This window comes from Dermochelys coriacea, chromosome 3, assembly GCF_009764565.3.
Source record: "Dermochelys coriacea isolate rDerCor1 chromosome 3, rDerCor1.pri.v4, whole genome shotgun sequence".
In the NCBI taxonomy this organism is placed as follows: Eukaryota; Metazoa; Chordata; order Testudines; family Dermochelyidae; genus Dermochelys; species Dermochelys coriacea.
This window is the reverse complement of record NC_050070.1, coordinates 167,361,140-167,386,615: the sequence shown is the minus strand read 5'-3', so window position 1 is coordinate 167,386,615 and position 25,476 is coordinate 167,361,140. Positions and strand designations below refer to the sequence as shown.

Here is a 25,476-nt window from a genome sequence, read left to right as displayed (position 1 = left end):
CTCCTTCATGGCTTGCCCCAACCTAGGCACCCTTTTTTTTTTTTTTTTTTTCCATTCACTATTGAAATGTCAACTTCTGCATTCAATCGGCCCACAATACATCCATTGGTTACATTTTTTCAACAAGCACCTTTGTGCTTTCTCCCATGCTGACTGTCAGCTTGTGCTTGGGAGGAGCTCCCCATAACCATCCGCAAAGTCCCTTCATCTTCTTTCAAAGCCCTCCTTGCAACTCTCCTTTGCTGTGATGCCTACAAAAACTTAACAGTTAAGCTGTGGTCTCAGTACACAAGCCGCCTATCCTAGTGACCAATGTTTTCTCATTGTTTCCTTGTACTCTCCCCTTTTTCCTTGTCTTGTACTTAAATTGTAAGCCCTTTGGGGTAAGGATCGTCTTATTGTTCTGTTTGTACAGCGCTTAACACAGTGGGAGTACTGGTCCATGATGAGGGCTCCTAGGTGCTACGGTAATAGCAAACTATCACTTATACAATGCATCTAGAAAAGGAGTACTTGTGGCACCTTAGAGACTAACAAATTTATTAGAGCATAAGCTTTCGTGAGCTACAGCTCACTGCATCTAGAGTGCTGTGCAAACATTAATCTTATGAGGCACAGTGGAAAATAAAAATTTTTTTAAAAAGACCTTTATGTAAATTGTTTTGATTATACAGGGTGCTTTGTAAAACAAATTATTTCTACAAATGGACATCTGTGAACACTCATCACTTTATATAAAATGTTTATAAACATACCAAAATTGTCATGTTGATGATTTGCGACCAGTTTCTCATATTAGATACTCATTGGTATTTTGTGAATGATTAGCTCAACTTATTTTTTACCCAGCAACAGGCTCATTCAGAATTTACACAAACTTGTCTGTATATGTGTGGTGGTTTTAAAGTACTGGAGTAAACTCTGTTACAATGGCCTATTAAAAATTGCTGCTTTTATTTTCATAGATTCCTAGGCCAGAAGGGAGCATTGTGATCATCCGTTCTGATCTGTTGTAGAACATAAGTCACAGAACCTCCCAGAAATAATTCCTAGAGCATATCTTTTAGAGAAACATCCAATCTTGACTTAAAAATTTAAAAATACTATGTACAACTGTAATAATCCCCCACTTATGCATCATCAGCATAGTTTGAACCCCAAACCTTATCATTATTAGCACAGGCTATCACTTGAGCTAAAAGGATTTAACTCCTAGGTATAGAGCCTCCAATTTAATCAGGGCTTTAGTCACAAAAAAGCCATAACACCTAGGTTTATAGCTGATCAGATTAATATCTGCATAACGTCAATGCTGCCATCAAAAAATTAACTTACTAGTAAAATGTAGACTACTCACTAACAGTTTTTTGTGCTAATAATCACTCTGAGCAGTGATTCACACCTGTGTAAAGTAGGGTGAATGAAAATTACACTAGTCCACTATCCAGGCCTTGCTGTGTATTCAGTCTTAAACTGTCACTGGCCTCTTGCTCTGATAGAATGGTCCCAAAAAAGCACTATCAGGGATAGGAATGTATGCAGTGTACTTTGCAAAGGCTGGAAATATCAAATCTGTTTTCCAATGCTACATAACGCAACACAGTTCATGAGAGAGAGAATCTTGAAATTGCATTATTCTGATTACTATCTTGCATCCCTACTTCAAATCAGACATGGCTGTTCCAGCTGCTATCTTGAGGCAATGCAACTTGAGCATTGATTTCTAACTCTAGTCATTCAGGAAAAATTGGTTGCTAAAACTGACAGATTTGAAGAGAGAGGGGCAAGATGATCAGTCATATGGCTTTTAAGTTTAGCTCTTCTGATGACGTGCAAGGGCTGTAAGCACTTTACTGGTCTGGATAGGTGTTTTTTATAGCCAATAAAGTCTTTCAAGAACTGGTGTGGGGCCACTGATTAGAGAAATTGTTTTAATATTAATAATTAACATGGACTTGTGGTGACTATATTTTGATTTTAAATGTTACACAGGGAAGCCTTTTCAAAAATGTGATATGGACATTGTTAGAATAGCAAAATAGCTTTGCGTGTAACTGAAACTTTCAGTGCTGTCAGGCCTTTGAAATGTAGTGAATAAAAATATTCAAGTACTACTTTTTATCAAGCAGAAATTGTTAATTTTGTAAGTGGTTTCCACGCTTCACACTGAATAAAGATGTTTATTCCCAGGCTTGATGAAAATCTTTAAAATAAGATTTTTTTATTTTTATTTTTTATAATTGATTGATCAAATTAGGTTGAAAATGAAAAAAATGAAGGAGCAACACTAAAAAGAGAAAACCAGAGCTTGATGGAATTGTGTGATAATCTTGAGAAAACAAAGCAGAAAATTTCACATGATCTTCAAGTAAAAGAATCACAAGTTAATTATCAAGCGGGACAACTAACTTCAAGCAAGAAACAAATTGAAAGACTAGAACAGGAACTTAAAAGGTGAGACCATACTATTCAGCTTTAACTTAAGTGTGGCTGTTATCCCATTTAAATATTATTTTGCTTAGACATGTAAATGACTGTCAAATTACTGTCTTCATCCACTTTATCTTATTTTAATTTAACTGTATTCCATATTTAAATAGACGTTTGAATTTGTGCCCAAAATTTTCAAACCTGGGTGCCTAAAACAAGGCTCCTGATGTCCCACCTTAGGCATCTGATTATCTGATGTAATGCACACCTGGAACTCTTACTGAGCTCAGTGGAATTCATAGGTACTCAGCACACTGGAACTTTTTTCCCCAACAAAGAAAGGGCCAAATATTCAATGTTTCAAACCTGTTAGCTTACCAGGATTGAAAAAAATATATACTTTTTGCCTGTCAAGATAAGGCCTTTTAAATAAGTGCCCAAACACTTGAAAGTTGTCGTGGCAAAATTCATCTTTTATAGCACAGCTTGGTGTGTCCACATTTAATTTTCTCTACTCCAACAAAATCTTCTGCTTTTTCTGGCATTAATTTCTCTTTTCAGAGTGACACAAGTCCCCTGCCAGTATAGTTCTTATGGATGCACATATACCTGTACCAGTATAAGCAGTCCCCTACCTTCAATCCCACAACACAACTTTCCATTCCAGAGTGACTGTCTGTCTGGTAGCACTCTTGAACTCCACTGTCCAGGGTGCAGCAACCTGGAAGTTGTCCTCTCCTCGCTTTTAAATGCCAATATGTTCCCTGCTACATTTTCACTGAATGTAGGTTCCTAGTTCTGTCTCATGCTGCTGTCTATTCCAGGAGAGGGGTGCTCAGTTTCCTTGCACTGTGGGGGGGAAGAGCATAGGCAGACACATCTACAGCACTCCTGATGGAACAAGAATATTTACAGCATTTGGGTGAAGGCTATGGCAAAATTCAGCCTTGTCAGAGAGGAATTTCACTGCCACATAAAGGAAAAGGAGCTGAGGCAGTGGTACCAGAAGGTGAAGAAAAGATGAATTTTGAAGCCACCTGCATGACCTGTTTCTCATAGTGAGCTGGGTACTATATTCTGGAGGGGCCCTACCTCCTCCCCGTAACCCTGTGGACGCTCTGTGTCCTGGTGAGGAGAAGGTAATCCCTCCCTGTAGTAATGGATGAGCAAGAGGTATCTGGCCCTGACCAGGAAGGTGGGGACAAGGAGGGATACAGCAAGGCAGGTGACAGCCAGGAGCTGTTTCATACCTAGCCGTGACATGCATCAATGTTTCCTCCTTGGGTGAAGGCAGAGTGAGATAGGTGAAAGTGGTTAATATCCCATTAAATAAACTATTGTTTGCTGATATGCTATAACTTTTGGCAATGCACACTTGTGTGCAGACAGTGAGGTGGTATTTCCCATATATCTCCGCATACCCCTCATTATGGCTGCAAACAGTCAGCCATTACTCCACATTCCCTACTTTGTCAGTCATCTGTAACAGACACTCTGGTGTGGGTTTTTCCATTCTCAACCTTCCCAAATTGATCTGCACCTCACCTAGTTTCTATCAGGACCTGTACCCAAATCTAGATATAGTGCCCACATTATAATCAAATCTTCCTCTCAAAAAGACAGACCAGTGTACTGAAAACATCTCTTTTAAAACAAGATTTTTACTGTAAAGGTTCTAACTGTATCAATAGTAACAGGAGGCAGAATTGTTTGTAGCAAAGTCAATGAGACACAATTGACGATAACTAGCTTCATTAAGTTGATATCCTAGGATTACAATTACATACAGAATCCATGTACACACATTCTCTAATAACAAATCTGCACTTTAAGGCATTACATGTAGCTTGGCAAAGCACTATAAACAATGAATTGAAACATAATGCACTCTAGGCTTAGAAACTCAAGACCACATGACCTACACTTCCTTTCAGTTGAGATAGCACTGCAATGTTACTGATCTGATGGCAGTATATACAGTGCAGAAAGTCATCCTGAACTGCAAGTGCATACATACCACGTGGATCAGATACAGTGGGCACAAAGGGGAGACGCGTTCAATTTTAAACATTTCATGGAATAGTATGGCCAGAGAAAGGAAGCAAGCTGGCACGCCATCAGTTGGTGACTTGCGGTGCTTTGAGGTACAGACAGAGCAGCCTGTTAATTTTTACACACAAAGCTTTCTGGTTTGTGGGCACAATTTCACAGATCTTTTTTTTTCAGGGAGTAGTATGTAAGACTTACCCAAACATTCTGTTGAAAATACACTTTGCCCGGACCTCTGAGGAGGATTATTGCGGAAAAGAGCATGGCTGCATGCTTCCATGGGCATACTAAGGCCTCTTAAACAGCTCCTTCTTTGCCACTTTGGGACCATTTCAGGAAGTCATGCCCCTTGATAAGTGCAGTTGCCTTTATTAAATGCTATCCTTTTTATATATCAGAATGAACCCCACCCCCTCCTCCAAGGCATTGGGTTAAGAAACCTGCCCTACTCTCCATGTAAGGTCTAGCACTCATTTTGCCTTAGTAATTTAGAGGCAATCCACATAGTTATGATGTACAAGGTAGGAAAATCTGAGTAGCTCAACAGTTATGTCATGGAAGGCCACCTCCCTTCCTCTCCACCTAACAGTTCTCTCTTTATCACTAACCTTGATAGTGGGACTCTCCTCAAGATTCTCCCTAACGCCTGTGCAGATGTCTGGTCACTGTCAGAGCCAAAAGGAAGCGCATAAAGAAGGATGTGCTCTGTGAGGTTATGCAGGTGTAAAAGTGAAATGCAAGAGCAATAAGGCAGTGGTGTGAACAGCTGCTGAAGGAAGAGAGGGAGGACAAAGATGCAAAAAGAAATGCTGCTGCTGCTGCTGACCCAGCTGCTCAAACACATTGTTGATCAGGGAGCATTAAGGATCTCGCTGAATTAGTTCACCGACTCCAAAGCATGGATAAATATCGGGTGTTGGCAGGGATCATAGACACCTCATCCCCTTGTGTCAGTTCCCTCTGTATTCTACTCCCATGGACAACATGTTAGGGAACAAAGAACTTTGATTACACATACAATCATCTGTGATGCATTGACATCTAGTCTGCATGTTGTACTTGTACCTAGTCAAGGTATGTAGCTAGTAAAGTTATAAGTAATTTTTTTTTGTATGTCTAGCATGCCTTGGTGTTAATAAAGTACATACTTGAAAGTGGGTGCAACTTTATTGTGACTCTTTGGTATTGCAGTGCTAGAAAGTAATACAACCAGAAAGGCTTCCATACCTCTTAAAGTCAATACATGTATATTATAGAAGTGCTAGCCTTTAATTTAGTCTAGAAGTAAGTTACCTGTACTATACTGATGGTCATAGAAACATTGACAAGCTTCCATACTTCAATAACAAATTCCTTAAAAGTCAGGTATATCTCAAAAAAACCACACGTGTTCTATTAATAGCCTAACCCTGTTTCTTTGAAACTATTACCTACTGTCGAAGTAAGCTTTTAAAGCTTCCCTTACCTGAACCGTGTTAGCAATGCAACTGTTAGCTAGCCTATTTTAGATCCAGTCTGTCCACCCTCACTCATCCACCCTGGCAATAGGATCTCATCAGATAGTGCTGAATGCTGTGCATTGTGTAAGAACTGAGTATGTTTTACTTGTTGATATGGAGCTTTGGCATGAGACCCTTCCACCTATCTTGTTGTCTTCCAACTCTGTCCACTTCACATTCCTTCTTCAGCTGCACAGGTGAGAGTCAAATCTTTCTTTGCTTCTGTCCAGCTTGCTAGTATATGGTTTCTTGAGCCAGAGAATTAAGGGTAGGCAGTTTCCATAAACTATGATTGGCACAGAAACTTCATTAATTCCAGTTGGATGGAGTGGGAAGTCTGCTTTCAATACATCAAAAAGCACAGTGTTTCTAAAAACGTGGGTGTCCCGAATTTCTCTGAACCAGCTAATGTTTGTCAGTAACCTTTCCCTTGTGATCTACCAAGGCCTGCATACATTCTGAAATTATTTTTTTTTTTAAATATATGCTCAGAAGCTGGGGAGGGGGAGCACAGAATGGGGATATTCCCCCACCTGTAACCCCAGCACATTTAGGGAAATCCTGTTTTGTTGAATCCATTTTTTTTTTCCACAATTGCCTAGCCTAACTACCCTGTACAGCAGGGTATACTTTATTGTCTTGCATACCTCAATGATGAGTGTTGTTACCATTGATCTCTTTTTGTAACACCAAATTGATTACCCCACTAATTGATAGCAAACTGGTGTTTGTAAGATTTCATACGGCAATCACCACTTGTTTCTCCATTGTAAGGGCAGCTTTCACCTTGCTGTTTCTGTGCTGGGGGATTGCGGTGAGCTGAGCATGCAACTCTAGGAATGAACTTCTGCATCTAAAAGTTCTAGAACCACTGATTGTCCCAGCTTTGTGACAATTTGGGCCCACCGCTCATTAGACAGGCTCAAAACTACCATTCCACCAAATGTCGTTGGTCCATGAATACCCTCTGCGTTTATTTTCCAGTTATCCTCTTTTGAGTTTTTGAATGCTGAGTCTTTGGGAATATAGCACTGGAATGCCTATCTAGAGTGCAATGTGTTTTTGCCAATATAATTCAATTCTCTTTAGACATATCATGCCAGCAGAAATGGCAGAGTGTAAAATGCACTTTGCCAAAATAGTTTTGGCAGTGTCACTATGACAACAGAATTCTTACCACTGCAGCTTTCTAGTGCAACTTTTTAGAGAGATTTCAGAGTAGCAGCCGTGTTAGTCTGTATTCGCAAAAAGAAAAGGAGTACTTGTGGCACCTTAGAGACTAACAAATTTATTAGAGCATACGCTTTCGATGAAGTGAGCTGTAGCTCACGAAAGCTTATGCTCTAATAAATTTGTTAGTCTCTAAGGTGCCACAAGTACTCCTTTTCTTTTTAGAGAGACAGGCTCAAAAATGTTGACCTAATGCTCTAACTTTATCATTCTCATTAATATAATACAAAGAGTTTGGAGGTTATATGACACATATGGGGATTGTTGTACATATAGCAATAGCTTCATAAAATGGAATCTTAATGAAACAATTTAATTATGAACATTTGGGGAATCTGCCTATGAACAGTTTATGAATTGTTTGGTATTGGGGACCCTGTGTCAGACTACAAACTCCATTTTGAATGTGGGTCTTTTAGCCTCTGTCTTTTTTACCTCCATCTTGGATTAAAATTCCAAGTGGTGGGGGCACAAAGCAAACACTGACAGACTGTTTGTTAAACTCTGATCATTTAAATGGAGCACCCTGGGACAAAGCAAGGACTACCATCCAGGCCAAACTAGTTTTTCAAAATCTGAATTCTAGGCGTGATGGTAACTAAGCAACAGAATCTGTGGTAAGGTACTTTAATTAGCTGATGAGGCTGATTGGGAGTCACCTCAGAAAGTGGGGGGAGGTAATAAGAGGGTCTCTAACTAACCCTGGGGAGGGGGCAAGGAGAGAAAAGACTACAGATACTCCATGATTCAGAGGAGAAACCATGTGCAGGAGGGCAGAGAGGAAGAATCCTGAACTAGAGGACTGAGCTAAGTCCAAGAATACTGTAAGAGTGGTGAGGAAATTGAGGCAGGGAATTGTGTATAAGGTTTTATTTATTTATTTATTTATTTATTTATTTATTTACTTTGGCCAGATCTGAATACTTATTGTGCTTGCTTACAAGGGTTCCCAAAAACCACTGTTAAGTCTGTGTTCAACTACCATATGTCATTGAAAAGGTGAACTGTGTACCCAGAGTGCTCACAATGTTGGAGCTCTGGGGAAACCGGTGTGTTTGTCGGCAGGGTCAGTGCTGGCCTGGATGCCTAAGACAGCTAGGTTGTGTGGTCCCATTTCTGTGAAGTGGAACTAAGAGCCTGTGCCCTGGAAGTGTACCAGAGAAGCCAAAGGAAAAGGCAGTGCTTGCAGCCTATTCAGGCCAAGGGAAGCTTAAGGGCACAAATCTAGCATATTGGGACCCAAGCACAGCAGTCTTCTGAATGTCCAGCAGAGGGAGCTTTATCAGAACTGTGACTGATCCTAATACTGTATAATCATTGGTTTCAGAGTAGCAGCCGTGTTAGTCTGTATTCGCAAAAAGAAAAGCAGTACTTGTGGCACCTTAGAGACTAACAAATTTTATTAGAGCATAAGCTTTCGTGAGCAACAGCTCACTTCATCGGATGCATTTGGTGGGAAAAAAACAGAGGAGAGATTTATATATACACACACACAGAGAACATGAAACAATGGGTTTATCATACACACTGTAAGGAGAGTGATCACTTAAGATAAGCCATCACCAGCAGCAGGGGGGGGGGAAAGGAGGAAAACCTTTCATGGTGACAAGCAAGGTAGGCTAATTCCAGCAGTTAACAAGAATATCAGGAACAGTGGGGGGTGGGGTGGGGGGGAGAAATACCATGGGGAAATAGTTTTACTTTGTGTAATGACTCATCCATTCCCAGTCTCTATTCAAGCCTAAGTTAATTGTATCCAGTTTGCAAATTAATTCCAATTCAGCAGTCTCTCGTTGGAGTCTGTTTTTGAAGCTTTTTTGTTGAAGGATAGCCACTCTTAGGTCTGTAATCGAGTGACCAGAGAGATTGAAGTGTTCTCCAACTGGTTTTTGAATGTTATAATTCTTGACGTCTGATTTGTGTCCATTCATTCTTTTACGTAGAGACTGTCCAGTTTGGCCAATGTACATGGCAGAGGGGCATTGCTGGCACATGATGGCATATATCACATTGGTAGATGCGCAGGTGAACAAGCCTCTGATAGTGTGGCTGATGTGATTAGGCCCTATGATGGTGTCCCCTGAATAGATATGTGGACAGAGTTGGCAACGGGCTTTGTTGCAAGGATAGGTTCCTGGGTTAGTGGTTCTGTTGTGTGGTGTGTGGTTGCTGGTGAGTATTTGCTTCAGATTGGGGGGCTGTCTGTAAGCAAGGACTGGCCTGTCTCCCAAGATCTGTGAGAGTGATGGGTCGTCCTTCAGGATAGGTTGTAGATCCTTGATGATGCGTTGGAGAGGTTTTAGTTGGGGGCTGAAGGTGATGGCTAGTGGCGTTCTGTTGTTTTCTTTGTTGGGCCTGTCCTGTAGTAGGTGACTTCTGGGTACTCTTCTGGCTCTGTCAATCTGTTTCTTCACTTCAGCAGGTGGGTATTGTAGTTGTAGGAATGCATGATAGAGATCTTGTAGGTGTTTGTCTCTGTCTGAGGGGTTGGAGCAAATGCGGTTATATCGTAGCGCTTGGCTGTAGACAATGGATCGAGTGGTATGATCTGGATGAAAGCTAGAGGCAGGTAGGTAGGAATAGCAGTCAGTAGGTTTCCGATATAGGGTGGTGTTTGTGACCATCGCTTATTAGCACCGTAGTGTCCAGGAAGTGGATCTCTTGTGTGGACTGGTCCAGGCTGAGGTTGATGATAGGATGGAAATTGTTGAAATCATGGTTCCACAAAAAAAAAAAAAGCTTCAACAAAAAAGCTTCAAAAACAGACTCCAACGAGAGACTGCGGAATTGGAATTAATTTGCAAACTGGATACAATTAACTTAGGCTTGAATAGAGACTGGGAATGGATGAATCATTACACAAAGTAAAACTATTTCCCCATGGTATTTCTCCCCCCCCCCCCCCCCCCACTGTTCCTGTGATATTCTTGTTAACTGCTGGAATTCGCCTACCTTGCTTGTCACCATGAAAGGTTTTCCTCCCCCCCCCCCCACCCCCCCCCCCGCTGCTGGTGATGGCTTATCTTAAGTGATCACTCTCCTTACAGTTTTCAGAGTAGCAGCCCTGTTAGTCTGTATTCGCAAAAAGAAAAGGAGTACTTGTGGCACTTTAGAGACTAACAAATTTATTAGAGCATAAGCTTTCGTGTGTATGATAAACCCATTGTTTCATGTTCTCTGTGTGTGTATATATAAATCTCTCCTCTGTTTTTTTTCCACCAAATGCATCCAATGAAGTGAGCTGTAGCTCACGAAAACTTATGCTCTAATAAATTTGTTAGTCTCTAAGGTGCCACAAGTACTGCTTTTCTTTTTGTGTAATCATTGTAATTCCTTGTCATCCGTGTGTCCTTTTTGTGTATAATTCTTTTCAATTTGAGTCTTCTGAAATCTTAAATCTTGAGTGTATATATAAAATATAAACATTGTCTCTTTCATACAAGAACAAATTTAAATAACAACCAAATATCACTAAAAGTGAAAGTACCTATTCCAATATTTATTTGAAAGTGTTGTACTGTAATCTAGAATTGATATATAAATCATATTTTTAGTGATATCTTTATTGTGCCCAATTTCATATTCCTTGAGTAACCAAAATTGCCATTCAGTGTGCATTTTGGGCTCTTAAAAATGTATGATTGGGCCCTATTTGTTTCTGTAAGTAATTCTTTGCACTTCTAATTCTCTTTTAACAGGTACAAATCTGAACTTGAGAGAAGTCAGCAAACATTGATTACAGGAGACTTATCATTCAGTAGTACACCACAGAAGAATTTTGCTGCTCCTTTAACACCAAATCAAAATCACAATGGTAATTCTCCCCCCCCCCCCCCCGTGTCTAATAGGCAATTGAATAAAATGTAAATTCCTTTGAAAATACATGTCACTCCAGAAGCATAAAAGAAAATAGAAGGTGAATGAAGAAAACAGCTGACCATGTATTTGGCTGTTAATGTTAATCTGTTCATGTCTATAAATTTCCAGTATTTGAAAATTAATTCTCATGAGTGAATATTTAAGAATTTAAGTGAGCATGCTTTGAGAGTCCAAGAATATGCTCTGTCTTGATTCAGGGGAGGGTACAAATCCAGATCTAATATGGACATAACATATGTACCTCCTAACTAATTATGTTCTATACAAAATATTCAGGTGAAGATTCATTAAAAATAATTGAAATTCTGTTTCGCTGGCTGGTGAATCGGGGTCTTGAGGGATTTATTAGTAAGTGCTCAGATTTCAAAATGTTTGCCAGTGACAATGTACATCACACAATTTGTTTGTGTTTAGGGTTGTGAAATTCAGAATATACAATACAAAACAAACACGTTTCATGGACATAAAAACTTGCATTTGGCTACCTGAGTAACTAGAGTTGGAGATCAGTCCTTGTTCTTATTTGGAAGCTGAGATTTCAGATGCTTTCAGAAGATGCAAAGCATTCTGGCTATGGTGTTGCTTGAGAAAGTGGCTGCTACACTTATGTAGGAATTAAAGTGGAAAGAAGCAAGATAGGAATCTGAGTGATGTGACTTTAGGCTGAGATTTTCAAATATGTGGTGATTCCCATTAGCGAGAAATTAGGTGTCCAAGTCCCACTGGTTTTTCTTTTTAAGCTCCTTTGAATATCTGAATTTCAACGCCTGATATTTCAGTCATGCTACAAATGAATGTTAATGCCAGGGGAGCGATGGGTAAAATTCTTCATTCAGGTGATATTACAATATACATTTATAGCTCTGGTCCCTCAGTCTAGGTCCCTCAGTCTAGTGGTTGCATTTTCATTGTGGCACTGAGTTCCAGATCTCAGTTTTCAGTTCCTGAAATACTCAGTTTTATTGGTTTTAGAAGAACTCCCCTTGAGTTTTTGTCTTTTTTATATCACTAGAGATTAATAAGGGCTGTTGCTTTTATTACCCTTGTCTAATATTAGGCATAAGAAATAATATAGGAAAGATATTATGTATGAAATGAGCCAGATTATTAACAAATATTCATTGTCAATTTGTAGATTCCAAGTTTGAAGAACTCCAAGAAAAATACAATAAAGAAGTTGAAGAAAGAAAAAGGCTGGAGGCAGAACTGAGAAATATCCAGATTAAAGTAAGTATAATTTGAAATGGGGTATAGAGTATCTCAGAATTATAATCTCATTTAATGTGTGAAATGGAGAAAGGTGCAGTTCTTCAAAATTAGCCATATGATTTTTTCAGGGAAACTGGTAAAATTAATCTCAGTGGCATGAACAGTGAGCAAATTTAAAGTGTAGATTTAAGAAGAGAAGCAGTGGGTATGGTTAACTTCCTGACAGCATTTTCAAAAAGTTAGTACGAATCAGAATACACAAAGGATTTTTTTTAAACGTCTTGTTTTCCTCTAAATAATCACACATGACTGAGAATTTCTCATTACCCAGTTATAAAGAGGGATAGAATTTATGAGGAATGTATATGTTTTTGCGTTCAAAATCTGAAAATGACCTCTTCTGTTTTCTGTTTTAAAAACAGAACAAACAAAAAAACCTAACCTACTCAAGTTGGGCACAGTTGTTTTACCACCTTAAGAATATTTATATTACTTCAACATGCTTAAATCCTTTTTTAGGAAATGTGTACTGAACACCTATAAACAAAATTTAATACAATGCATGTACAATCACTTTCTAGTAAATTTAAAAGTTTATTTATACAATAAACTCAGTGTAAATATCCAGGAGTATTCCCATTAAAGTTTTTCAGTTGTTGGTTCCTTTGATGAAGTTTTAAAGACTGATAGTGTTGCCACTGAAGTCAGGGATTACATTCTTGTTAATTTTGGGGGACCAGTATTGGGGCCCCTAGTGCTTTAGTCACAAACTCCATTCAAATGTTAGACATATTGAAAAACCAAGTTCAGTAAGTACCAATAGCAGCTTTCTTGTATTTTTAGAACGTAAGAATGGCCCTAATGGATCAGACCAATGGTCCATCTAGCCTATTATCCTGGCTTCTGGATGATGCCAGATGGTTCAGAGGGAATGAACAGAACAGGGCAATTTACTGAGTGATCCATCCCCTGTCATCCAGTCCCAGCTTCTGGCTGTCAGAGGTTTAGGGACACGGAGATTGTCTAGTGAAAGAAAAATATCTGATATTAGAGCCTAAGCATGTTTTTTGAGTCTAGGTATTTTGTAAAAGTAAGTGCAAATAATCTCTCTTGTATGTGGAATGATTTACATGTAGAATTCTTGCTAATGGGATCACCACACATTTGGAGATGAATAGAGCCCATAGTCTAAAATTGTATCAATATTTTTCCACAGAACACAAATGAGTATCTGATCTAATTTACAGTAAGTCTAGAACAAAGTACATAAATGGATGTTATGCATGTCAACAGCTAGCTTTACAAAACTGATCAGATTGTGAGGAATGTGGAGGGAAGTACCTCAGTGTTAATTGATAGGATGCCTCTCAAAAAAACAAAACAAAAAACCTGATATGCTTAATATAAGGAACCACAAGTCAAACGTCTTGTCATTGAGGTGCTGGCCAGCTTAGATGTATTTGAACTGCAGATAGTACTATCCCAACCCTGTTCAGCTGCCTGTGATGTTAATCGGCAACGTATTCCAGTCAGTTGACTGTTGGGGGTATAAAAGCAGACTGGTGCAATTCGTATAGTACTTTGTGCAGATGGACGATCTGTGTTGCTGACTCTGTTCTCAAAAATTGTAACTGACAGCTTGACCTATTGCCCTATCTTATATCCACCATACAGTAGTGAATGAATTCTCTTATAAATTGTCAGCTGTGTAAAGGTAGATATGCTTTCCCCCCCTCTTTTTTTAAACAGAAAATAAATTATTCTCATCCTCAAAGTAGTAAGAGTCACAGAGAGATTGCTCGGCATCAGGCTTCTTCATCAGTGTTCTCATGGCAACAAGAGAAGACACCAAGCTGTCCTTCATCCAGCAGTCAAGAAACCCCTTTAAAGAGAGGTTTTACTTCATCCCATTTTCCATGGGAACAAGGGGCAACTCCTAGCCACTGTGGCTTAAGATCAAAGAAGACAGATTTCAACAACAGTTTCTCTGATAATTGTGATAATTCTTCTGTCATCGAGCAGTTAAAAACACAGAACCAAGGTATCTTGCAAGTATAGTTATGACTTGAAATCTATTTTATAAATATCTTTTTTTAAAGATAATTAAAACCCTCTGTGTTTAAGGACTTCATTGAAGACTGTTTTATATATAAAATGTGGGTAAAATACCTACTCAACTTGTAAGACTTTTTGAGATCTCTAGGTAAAAAACACTGTTTTATTAATAATTTTATTGATTTATAAAGTTTTTCCAGTATGAAAAAATTAACTGAGGTAATAAACTGACTTGTTTTGTTGTGTTTTGAATTTAATTCTTTGGAAGATTTTTGTAGAGTAATCAGCTCTATCAAGAAGTCATTTTTCACGGAGAACCTTGCCTGGTTAAACTAAAACCATAGTAGAATGAGCATTTGGAGCTTCTTCAACTGAGAAGTCTTTCCCCTTCCCCCCCTCTCCGACTATGGCTACACTAGAGAATTTAGAGCTGCATTGGTGCAGCTGTTCTGCTTTAAGCTTCTAGTGTAGCCATTCTAAGCCGATCGGATAGAGGTCTCCCGTCAGCTTAATTACTCCAGGCCCCGCAAGCAACGGTAGCTATGTCGGCAGGAGACGCGCTCCCGCCAGCATAGTGCTGTCCACGCTGACGCTTAAGTCTGTGTAAGTTATGTCGCTCTGGTGGGTAGGTAATTCACACGGCTGAACAACATACCTTAGGTCGACTTAAGCTGTAGTGTAGCCATAACCTCAGTTCAGCTGTGCAGGCTATCTACTCAGAAGTCTTTGTAGACATTTTAATAAACACTATAGGATGAATCTTATCTTCAGCGGATAAGGTCACAGGTGACTTAGGGCCATTCCATAACTTGTGCTCTGTCATTCTGTCTTTGGTCTTCAGATTTCCTGTCAGTTAATTTTGTTACATTGTTGGAAGTGTTTGGGACAGTCTGGATCGTCCATTTTTTTTCAGTGAATGGATGGGCCTCCTTTCTTAGATTTCTACTTTAATCCAATTAAGCCAAAATTGTTGGCAAGTGGTCTTCAGAAAAGATAATTTTTTAAATGGTAATGCTGTTCTGCAGGGTAGTTGTATCAATTCAAACACTCACCCTTTGCTTACTGTTAGTTCAATTGGGTAGAGTTTTCATTCAATGTTTAGCTTGTATGCATGGTCACATCGTAAAGTTCATTGCAAACCTAAACTGAAGTTTCAAGCTTTGGAAGACTGAAGGTTTTTTGGGGGATGGGGGGACTGGGCAGGGAGAAGGGTCAGACTGAAAAAAGGAAAATTCTCAACTGCTATTGGCTGCCATATGTTTATGTGCAGCTAGATTACCAGTGGAATAGGTCCTCATGAAAAAATGATCAGATAATTTATTTCAGATGCTAATAATCTGTAATTGCTGACTACTGTTCTTCATGTACAAAATTCCATTGAAGTGTGTGGAAAAGAACCTGTATAGATTCTGAGCCTCCCTAAACACACACACGTGTATCATGACAAAAGCAGTTTTGATTTGTAGATGCGCGATATTTTAGTGATGTGGGGAAAAAAACCCATAGATTGTATTTACTAAGAGCCCATAGATTGTCTTTACTAAGGGCCCCTTCCAAAAAGAGACATGCATTGAATAAGCTAAATGAACACTATTTGGTTAAATTTGGCCCAAAACATAGGTTTATAATAGCTTTTCTTAAAAAGCAGCTTTTTCAAAACTTAAGACAAAGCAGAAATGTTTCAGTAACTTTTTAGAAAATTCCAGTGGAGGTAGTTCTTAAAAACAAAGCCTCTGCAAAATTGGTGGCCTAAACACTGCAATGTTGTGCCAATGAATAAAAATTGGAAAATGAAGCTAGTAAAAAACAAAGTGAAACTGATCTATAGTCACTATCCAAGCTCAAAAAATAAACAAATTGTGCCAACTAGACTTTTAAAGGCCTTTCAATTTTCCTAATTTGATAGATTTTTAAAATTTTTATATTGCTACATATTTAATCTGATAAGCAGTTTTTAAATAGTTTTTATTTTTTATTTGCATTTGATAGATGCGTGAGGTCTTATCAAGTGCATAGAATATGTCTAATTAGAATGCGTAGGCTGCTTTTAAAGTACTAATACAGTAAATACCTTTAAGTAGAAGGCATCATATTAATCCTTTTTCTTTTAAATTAAGAATTAAGCTCCAGAGTTCAAGAACTAGAGCATCAGCTACATGATCAAGAAAAAGAAAAGAAATTCCATATGAACAAACTTCAAGAAACTCAGCTCCAGCTGGAGAAAACAAAACTGGAATTCACGGACAAAGATTCTATTTTGCACAAAATTAGAGACGAATTGAATAGAATGACAGCACAACGTGATCAAGTTACTGCCCAGGTACCATGTTGCACCAGGCCTCTTCTGGCTGCTTTTATAATTATTCTTAGCAGTAGTGTGTGCAAACATTCAGTCATTTACAAGATTCAAGATATTGAATAATGTTTCTTAGAACATCCTGAGGATAATGAATTGAAAGTATGTATTATGTTGGACAACCTAAAGTTCTTAATTAGCTTGCCATTTTCTGCAAGGTTCCAAGCACTTCTTAGCAGGTACTTAGCATCTTGCAGCCTCATGCCTTTGGGCATGATTAACTAGAAATCTGGAACATCTTCTCTGGTAAGTAGGGCCCTACCAAATTCACGGCCATGAAAAACACATCACAGACCGTGAAATCTGGTCTGTTTAGAACAGGGTAAAAGTACACAAGATTTCACTGGGGAAACCAGCATTTCTGCAAATCTAGAGAAGTAAGAAAATCCTGCTCCAGATTTACTTAATGTGTAAATCAATGAGACTAGCTTCAGGCCCTGGGTCATATAACCATCCTGTAAATGCCTTCTAGGCTCCTTAGAGTGCTAGTACTGGGTCCTTAACTTCCTGCGCCTCATCAGCAACATCCTGTTTCAAAATCTGGCACGTTGGACAAGAAGCTTTCTGTGAAAAAGGTACAGAGATGGAAGAGTCCAGAGATGATCCCAGACTAAGATCTCCTCAAAGGGAAGGGTGGAGAAATCCAAGCTTTTATGCAGACCCAACTTATGCTATCTTATGTCCAGACAAAGCGTGTTTAGGACACATCCTGTGTTCCTACTGACAGTTGTCACAGGCTTGCATCTGAACTAGCAGATTCATCTGCCTATATTTTTCTTTGAACCACCTGCTTCTAAGGCTGATGCTATGCTCCATATGTTGAATGTCAGACGTGCTTTGGCATGTTATTTGCATGTTTCTGCCCCTCCATACACACTTAGCCCTGGTCTACACTACGAGCTTAGGTCAAATTTAGCTGTTAGATTGATTTAACCCTGCACCCGTCCACACAACAAAGCCATTTTTGTCAACTTAATGGGCTCTTAAAATCAATTTCTGTACTCCTCCCCGACGAGGGGATTAGCGCTGAAATAGACGTCACCGGGTCAAATTTTGGTTAGTGTGGACCCAATTTGATGGTATTGGCCTCTGGGAGCTATCCCAGAGTGCTTCATTGTGACCGCTCTAGACAGTACTCTCAACTCAGATGCATTGGCTATGTAGACAGAAAAAGCCCCGCGAACTTTTGAATTTAATTTCCTATTTGGCCAGCGTGGCAAGCTGATCAGCACAGGTGACTCTGCAGATCTCATCAGCAGAGGTGACCATGGAGTCCCAGAAACGCAAAAGAGCTCCAGCATGGACCCAACAGGAGGTAGTGGATCTGATCGCTGTATAGGGAAATAGTTCTGACAGCATGGATTCATGATCAAAAAGATGAAATGTCAAAATATTTTAAAAAAGGGCATGAAGGACAGAGGACCCGCAGCAGTGCCGTGTGAAACGTAAGGAGCTCAGGCAAACCTACCAAAAAAAACAAGGCAAATGCCCGCTCAGGGTTAGTGCCCCAGACATGTCACTTGTATGATGAGCTGCATGCAATTCTACGGGGTGCTCCTACAACTACCCCACACCTGTATATGGACTCCAGCAAGGAAGTCTCACACAACAGGGATGAGGATTTTGGGGACGAGGAAGATGATAGCGCACACCAGGCAAGTGGAGAAACCGTTCTCCCCGACAGCCAGGAACTGTTTATCACCCTGGAGACAGTACCCTCCCAACCCGGGCTCCCGGACATTGAAGGCAGAGAAAGCACCTCTGGAGTGTACCTTTGTAAATATAATACACTGTTTAAAAGCAAGCATGTTTAATGATTAATTTGCCCTGAAGACTTGGTATGCATTCGAGGCCAGTATAGCCCCTGGAAAAAGTTAACATGTCTGGGGGTGGAGCGGAAATCCTCCAGGGACATCTCAATGAAGCTCTCCTGGAGGTACTCCCAAAGCCTTTGCAAAAGGTTTCTGGGGAGGGCAGCCTTTTTGAGTCCTCCATGGTAGGACGCTTTACCATGGCAGGCCAGTAGCACAGTCTGGAATCACGGCATAAGAAAGCATGGCAGCGTGGGTTGGCTGGCATTCAGGCAACATCCATTCTTTGTCTCTCTCTGTTATCCTCAGGAGAGTGAACTCATTTATGGTCATCTGGTTGAAATAGGGGAATTTTATTAAGGGGACATTCAGAGGTGGCCATTCCTGCTGGGCTGTTTGCCTGTGGCTGAAAAGAAATCATCCCTGCTGTTAGCCACACGGTGCGGAGGGGTGAAGTGATCATCTCAGAGAATTGGGTGTGTGTGGCAGGGTGTTAGTTGGGTTTGTGCTGCACATTAACCTGAAAACATCAGCTCCTCCTTTTAAATGGCCAATGTGTCTTTTTCAGTTTTACTCTCCCTTTTTTTTCCTCCTGTAGCTGCAAATGTTTCAATACTGCCACTAGCATCTCTGTCCCAGAAGCTAGCACAGATAAGAAGGCGAAAAAAATGCACTAGCGATGAAATGTTTTCTGAGCTCGTGCAGTCCACCCAAACTAGAAAGAGCCCAGCAGAATGCGTAGAGGCAGACAATGGCAGAGTCCAGGAAAGCACAAAATGAATGCAAGGACAGGTGGCGGGAGCAACAGGAGAGGTGGCAGGATCAAGAGGAAAGGTGGTAGCAGCATGATGAGAGGATGCAGGATACAATACTAAGGCTACTGGAGGATTAAACTGGTATGCTCCGGCATATGGTTGAAGTGCAGGAAAGGCACAGACCACCACTGCAGCCCCTGTGTAAAGAACTGCCCTCCTCCCCAGGTTCCATAACCTCCTCACCCAGATGTCCAAGAACGCACAGGGCGGGGTCCTTCGAGCACCCAACCACTCCATCCCAGAGGACTGCCCAAGCAACAGAAGGCTGGCATTTAATAAGTTTTGAAGTGCAGTGTGGCCTTGTCCTTCCCTCCTCCCCCACTCCACCCAGTGCTTCCCTGCTCCCCCAACCCCTCCCGGGCTACCTTGGCGCAGTTATCCCCCTATTTGTGTGACGAATTAATAAAGAATGCATTAATTTGAATCAATGACTACTTTATTGCCTTTACAAGTGGTGATCGAAGCGGGGAGGGGAGGGCAGTTGGCTTACAGGGAAGTAGAGTGAACCAAGGGGGCGGGTTTTCATCAAGGAGAAACAAACTGGTTTTCAAAACTTCTCTGATGTGCAGCGCATCCTGCTGTGCTCTTCTAATCTCCCTGGTCTTGGCCTGGCAATTTGCCTCAATTTCCCACCCCACCATAAACATCTCCCCCTTACTCTCACAGATATTGTGGAGCACTCAGCAAGAATAACAATGGGAATATTGGTTTCGCTGAGGTCTAACAGTCGGTAAACTGCGCCAGCATGCTTTTAAACGTCCAAATGCACATTCTACCACCATTCTGCACTTGCTCAGCCTACATTTGAACAGCTCCTGACTACTGTCCAGGGTGCCTGTGTATGGCTTCCTGAGCCATGGCATTAAGGGGTAAGCTGGGTCCCCAAGGATAACTATAGGCATTTCAACATCCCCAATGGTTACTTTCTGGTCTGAGTCCCTTGCTGCAGCTGTTCATACAGACCAGAGTTCCTGAAGATGCGAGCCATTTCCCGGCCATCCCACTTAGATGTTGGTGAAACGTCCCTTGTGATCCACCAGTGCTTGCAGCACCATTGAGAAGTACCCCTTTCAGTTTATGTAGTGGCTGCCTTGGTGGTCCGGTCCCAAGATAGGGATATGTGTTCCGTCTATCGCCGCACCACAGTTAGGGAATCCCATTGCAGCAAAGCCATCCACTATGACCTGCACATTTCCTAGAATCACTACCCTTGATAGAAGCAGCTCAGTGACTGCGTTGGCTACTTGGATCACAGCAGCCCCCACAGTAGATTTGCCCACTCCAATTTGATTCCAGACTGACCGGTAGCTGTCTGGCATTGCAAGCTTCCAGAGGGCTATTGCCACTCGCTTCTCAACTCTGAGGGCTGCTCTCATCTTGGTATTCTTGTGCTTCAGGGCAGGGGAAAGCAAGTTAAAGTTTCATGAAAGTGCCCTTACGCATGCAAAAGTTGCGCAGCCCCTGGAAATCATCCCAGACCTGCAACATTATGCGGTCCCACCAGTCTGTGCTTGTTTCCCAGGCCCAGAATCGGCGTTCCACAGCATGAGCCTGCCCCATTGCCACCAGGATGGCCAAATTGCCGGGGCCCGTACTTTAAGAGAAGTCTGTGTCCATGTGCTCACAACTCTCGTCACTGCGCTGCCATTGCCTCCTCACCTGCTTTTGCAGGTTCTGGTTCTGCATATACTGCATGATAATGCACGAGGTGTTTACAATGCTCATAACTGCCGCAGTGCTCTGAGCAGGCTCCATGCTTATTGTGGTATGGCGTGAGCAGGAGAGCAGAGTTGCACGGGAAGCAGTGGTTGGATGACAGTTTTGCAGACCTACTGCACCGTCTGCTGCCAGGACAACAGCTGAGTGGGCTGCATGCTTGCCGTGGTATGGCGAGACAAGAGCAGCCGAGCAGACTTGCAGCAGAAGTGGCGGATGACAACGGTCATATAGAGGACCTGCGAGACCACCAGGAGAGCAGAGTGGCAGTGGAAGCTGTCGTTCGATGACTATGGTTTCCAGACCTAGTGCACCGTCGGCTGCCGGGACAGAGCAGCCGAGTAGAGTTGCAGTGGAAGCGGCCCTGCGAGGCCACCAGGAGAGTAGAGTGGCAGTGGAAGCAGTCATGCCATGATGATGGTTTGCAGACCTATTGCACCATCTGCTGAAAGCAGTATGGCGCCCACACAGAAAAAAGGCACAAAATGATTGTCTGCCGTTGCTTTCACGGAGGGAGGGGCGACTGACATGTACCCAAAACCACCCGCGACAATGTTTTTGCCCCATCAGGCATTGGGAGCTTAACCCAGAATTCCATTGGGTGCTGGAGACTGCAGGAACTGTGGGATAGCTACCCACAGTGCAATGCTCTGAAAGTCAACACTAGCCTCGGTACTGTGGACACACTCCGCCAACTTCATGCGCTTAGTGGGGACACGCACAATAAAATTGCTTCCTAAATATCAACTTCTATAAATTCAACCTAATTTCGTAGTGTAGACATACCCTTAGATTAAAGAAGTTATGTTGCCTCGCCACCACGTGTGTCTTCTGTAGGTGTGATGGTTGTCACCTACCCTTTCCTGTCAGGGTTTATGTATGCATGCAGATTCTGCTGCCTACCTAAGAACGTTAGAAAATTCTGCTGCTTCCTATTTCCCACATACAGGATGCTGAAGATTATACTGTCACATGAATAGGGGTTAAGAATTTGCCTCTGGAGAGATACAGCAATGGTGGTTGTTTGCTACCTCTGTGAGGACCCCATTGAGAGATGGTCTTGGCTGGGAGTAGGTTGAGGCCTGAGACATTGAGCCAATCCAGTGTTATTACCATGTTTGTATACAGATGTTCAAGTAATTTAACAATGAGACCTGTGACTAGGCCCTCTCCACTTCACTGACAGCAAATTGGAGAGGAAAGGTTGATTGGTTGCTGATTCTGATGTCACAATAATGCTACTTATGAATCACCTGAGTTACTGGCATAGTTCCAACTGTCACCATAACCTCTGGATGTGACTGTTAAGAGCTTTTCTTACTTCAATCTGGCTTCTTTAAATGAGTTTTAAATCTGATTTAATTACAAATTATAGTATTAAATATGGAACATATGAAGAGCCTGTGGTGGTCTATCATTGAGATCATCAAAGCCAAGAATAAGGTGAGAGAACAAGTGGTGAATTTTATTAATATTGTGATCTTAAAAAAAAAAACTAGTTTTCTCTGGCAAAATAAAACTCTTATGTAGAAAATTAATATATCTAAAGTGTAACTCTGCTAAACTTGGAAAATAGATTAATTTATTATAATGTGAAACAGGGATTTTTATTTCCGCTTTAAATGCCAATGTCAGCCTGTTGGGTGAGAATCAGATCCACTTCAATTTAGGATTAAACAATTTATTTTAGCCTTTATTATATATGTTTTAAACCAATGCTACTATCACTTACAAATTACATAAACATGCAAAAAAAGGAAATGTTCAGGTTCTCTTTCTTGGGGACAGGGTGACTTTTCAAATCTCTGCTATGCTTGGCTATTTTTCCCCTGTATCTTCTCCACTATTATGTCAATTATCTATTTTTTTTTTTAATCCCCTGTTCTGTAACTTTGCGCAGACTCAGTATAGGAACCTACCTCATCTATGTCTTTATCCATCGTGACAAAGTTCCTCCTCCACCTTGGTGGGTCCTGCGCTTATTGGCGGATTTGCTCGTCTCAGAGATTCACAGCAGCCCTCAGTTTGGCCACTTTCGTGGCTCAAATCTGCCATTCACTCAGTTAGCCTCATCAATGGCCAGCATGGGGAAAAGGAAGAACAACAATCTCCGCAGTCTCTGCTGATCCACCTAGTGGATCGGGGAACAGGCCAGAGACCTCCCCCTCTGGTGGAACCCACAGTCCAGGTCAACTCCTCTGGTATCAAGTAGGGAGTTGGAGGGAACCCGGGCCCGCCCTCTACTCTGGGTTCCAGCCCAGGGCCCTATGGATTGCAGCTGTCTACAGTGGCTCCTGTAACAGCTGCATGACAGCTACAACTCCCTGGGCTACTTCCCCATGGCCTCCTCCCAACATCTTCTTTATTCTCACCACAGGACCTTCCTCCTGATGTCTGATAATGCTTGTACTTCTCAGTCTTCCAGTAGTTTGCCATCTCACTCTCAACTTCTTGCGCCTCTTGCTCCCAGCTCCTCACACACACACCACAAACTGAAGTGAGCTCCTTTTTTAAACCCAGGTGCCCTGATTAGCCTGCCTGTCTTAATTGATTCTAGCAGCTTCTTGGTTGGCTGCAGGTGTTCTAATCAGCCTGTCTGCCTTAATTGTTTCCAGAAAGTTCCTGATTGTTCTGAAACCTTCCCTGTTACCTTACCCAGGGAAAAGGGACCTACTTAACCTGCGGCTAATATATCTGCCTTCTGTCACTCTCCTGTAGCCATCTGACCTGACCCTGTCACACCATATACATTCCATTCTAACCCCCTAATTAAAAGATTCTCCTGCATGAATCAGAATAACTAACCCAATTTAATACTTTTTTGCTTATCTTGCTAAAACTTACTTATCTGTGTAGTTCCCAACACATCTATTCCTTGCTGTCACGCCCACTGGCTCCATCCAGTTGTACGTACTTCACAGCAATTTTTATTCTTACTCATCTGTTTTTGTGGCCTTGAGTTTTTACTTGTTAGCTGGTTAAATGGACAGGTGGAGGGTGAGGGATTGTACCTGACTTACTGAAAGCTAACAGCTCTCTTCTCAAGCCTGCTATCCGCTTGGCCAAGAATTTTATATACGAGACACACAACCCAGTTTTCTGATTTACAAACTGTTTCAGCAAAATCTGACTATTTAAAGCATCAGAAATACATACAAAAAGAAAAATTCCTTCATAATTTTCTTATAGGATTATATATAATATTAATTTCTTTAACATTACTTAGTACATATTTGACTAACACAATTCATTACACAGTTCTCCAACAAAGCTTAACTATGTATGTGCTTGCTAATGGTGGCGCCATAATTTACAGTAGAACTTCAGAGTTACGAACACCAGAGTTATGAACTGATCAGTCAACCCCACAAAGCTCATTTGGAACAAGAAGTACAAAAATTAGGCAGCAGCAGAGACACCCCCCCCCAAAAGGCAAATATAGTACAGTACTGTGTTAAACTACTAAAAAATAAAGGGAAAGCAGCATTTTTTCTTCTGCATAGTTAAGTTTCAAAGCTGTATTAAATCAATGTTCAGTTGTAAACTTTTGAAAGAACCATAACATTTTGTTCAGAGTTACAAACAAGGTCCATTCCCGAGTTGTTCGTACCTCTGAGGTTCTACTGTACATTTAAGTCCACCATTTTCCTCCATTTCCTTCTGTCCTTAAAAAAAATTTAAAATAAATATCTTTACATGAACTAAAACATCTTGTACTTTTGTTTTATGCAGAACCAGCACAGGCAGAAGTTAATAAACCCTATTCGTAGAACTGTAATGCAGTCTGTAAAGCTGATACATAAACAAGGAAACAGAATAGTGCTATCCACTTAGAGTCACAGACCTGTATGATCCAGGACAGAATTTTTCTATATCCTTTGGACCCTCTAAATACTAGTGGTACTTCTGGATCCCTTCCATGACAGGAAGGAATTTACACACCATACTGAAGAGTTTTAAAGTGCTCAGAATGCAAGATCTTGGGTCCTTCCAAGACCTCTACGTTTTGTTCGAGAAGAATTGAGGGGGAAAAGGGCCTCTTGTATTCACTGCAAGGAAGCCAAAAAATTTCGGTGGCTATAATACTGATATAATTGAAATGTTGAAATTTGCATTAGTGGAGCAAATGTGCATTATTCATATAAAATGGATTTTTTTTTTTTTGCTAGCTAAAACAAATGCCAGACAGCTGTATGCTGATAAGAGTAAAGAAATTAAGCCAGTCAAACCCAGCCTTTCATTAAGAGGCAAATCCCTTTTGGCCCTGTCTTCCCATACCCATGAAGGGACCTACACTTTGCTATATGGGAGAGGGTGGGCAAGATTTCAGCAGCCTGCACAACACTTCCTTTCTTTGCAGGAGCTTCCTTGCTACTGCATGTGGTGGTTGTTGGGTTTAGTGGATCAGCCACTGCACTGCTATACTG

At 41.1% G+C, this 25,476-nt stretch overlaps 1 protein-coding gene across 2 annotated transcripts in view; it reads left to right on the top strand.

Moving 5' to 3' along the window:
- The window catches only part of CENPF (centromere protein F), an 80,790-nt gene that overhangs the window by 6,526 nt on the left and 48,788 nt on the right, over nucleotides 1–25,476 (top strand). For both annotated transcript variants that reach the window (XM_043511756.1, XM_038397357.2), the window contains 5 exons: nucleotides 2,258–2,454; nucleotides 10,907–11,022; nucleotides 12,223–12,314; nucleotides 14,046–14,337; nucleotides 16,469–16,671. In XM_043511756.1, the coding sequence (XP_043367691.1) occupies nucleotides 2,258–2,454; nucleotides 10,907–11,022; nucleotides 12,223–12,314; nucleotides 14,046–14,337; nucleotides 16,469–16,671 (900 nt within the window). The remainder of the gene's footprint in view (nucleotides 1–2,257; nucleotides 2,455–10,906; nucleotides 11,023–12,222; nucleotides 12,315–14,045; nucleotides 14,338–16,468; nucleotides 16,672–25,476) is intronic.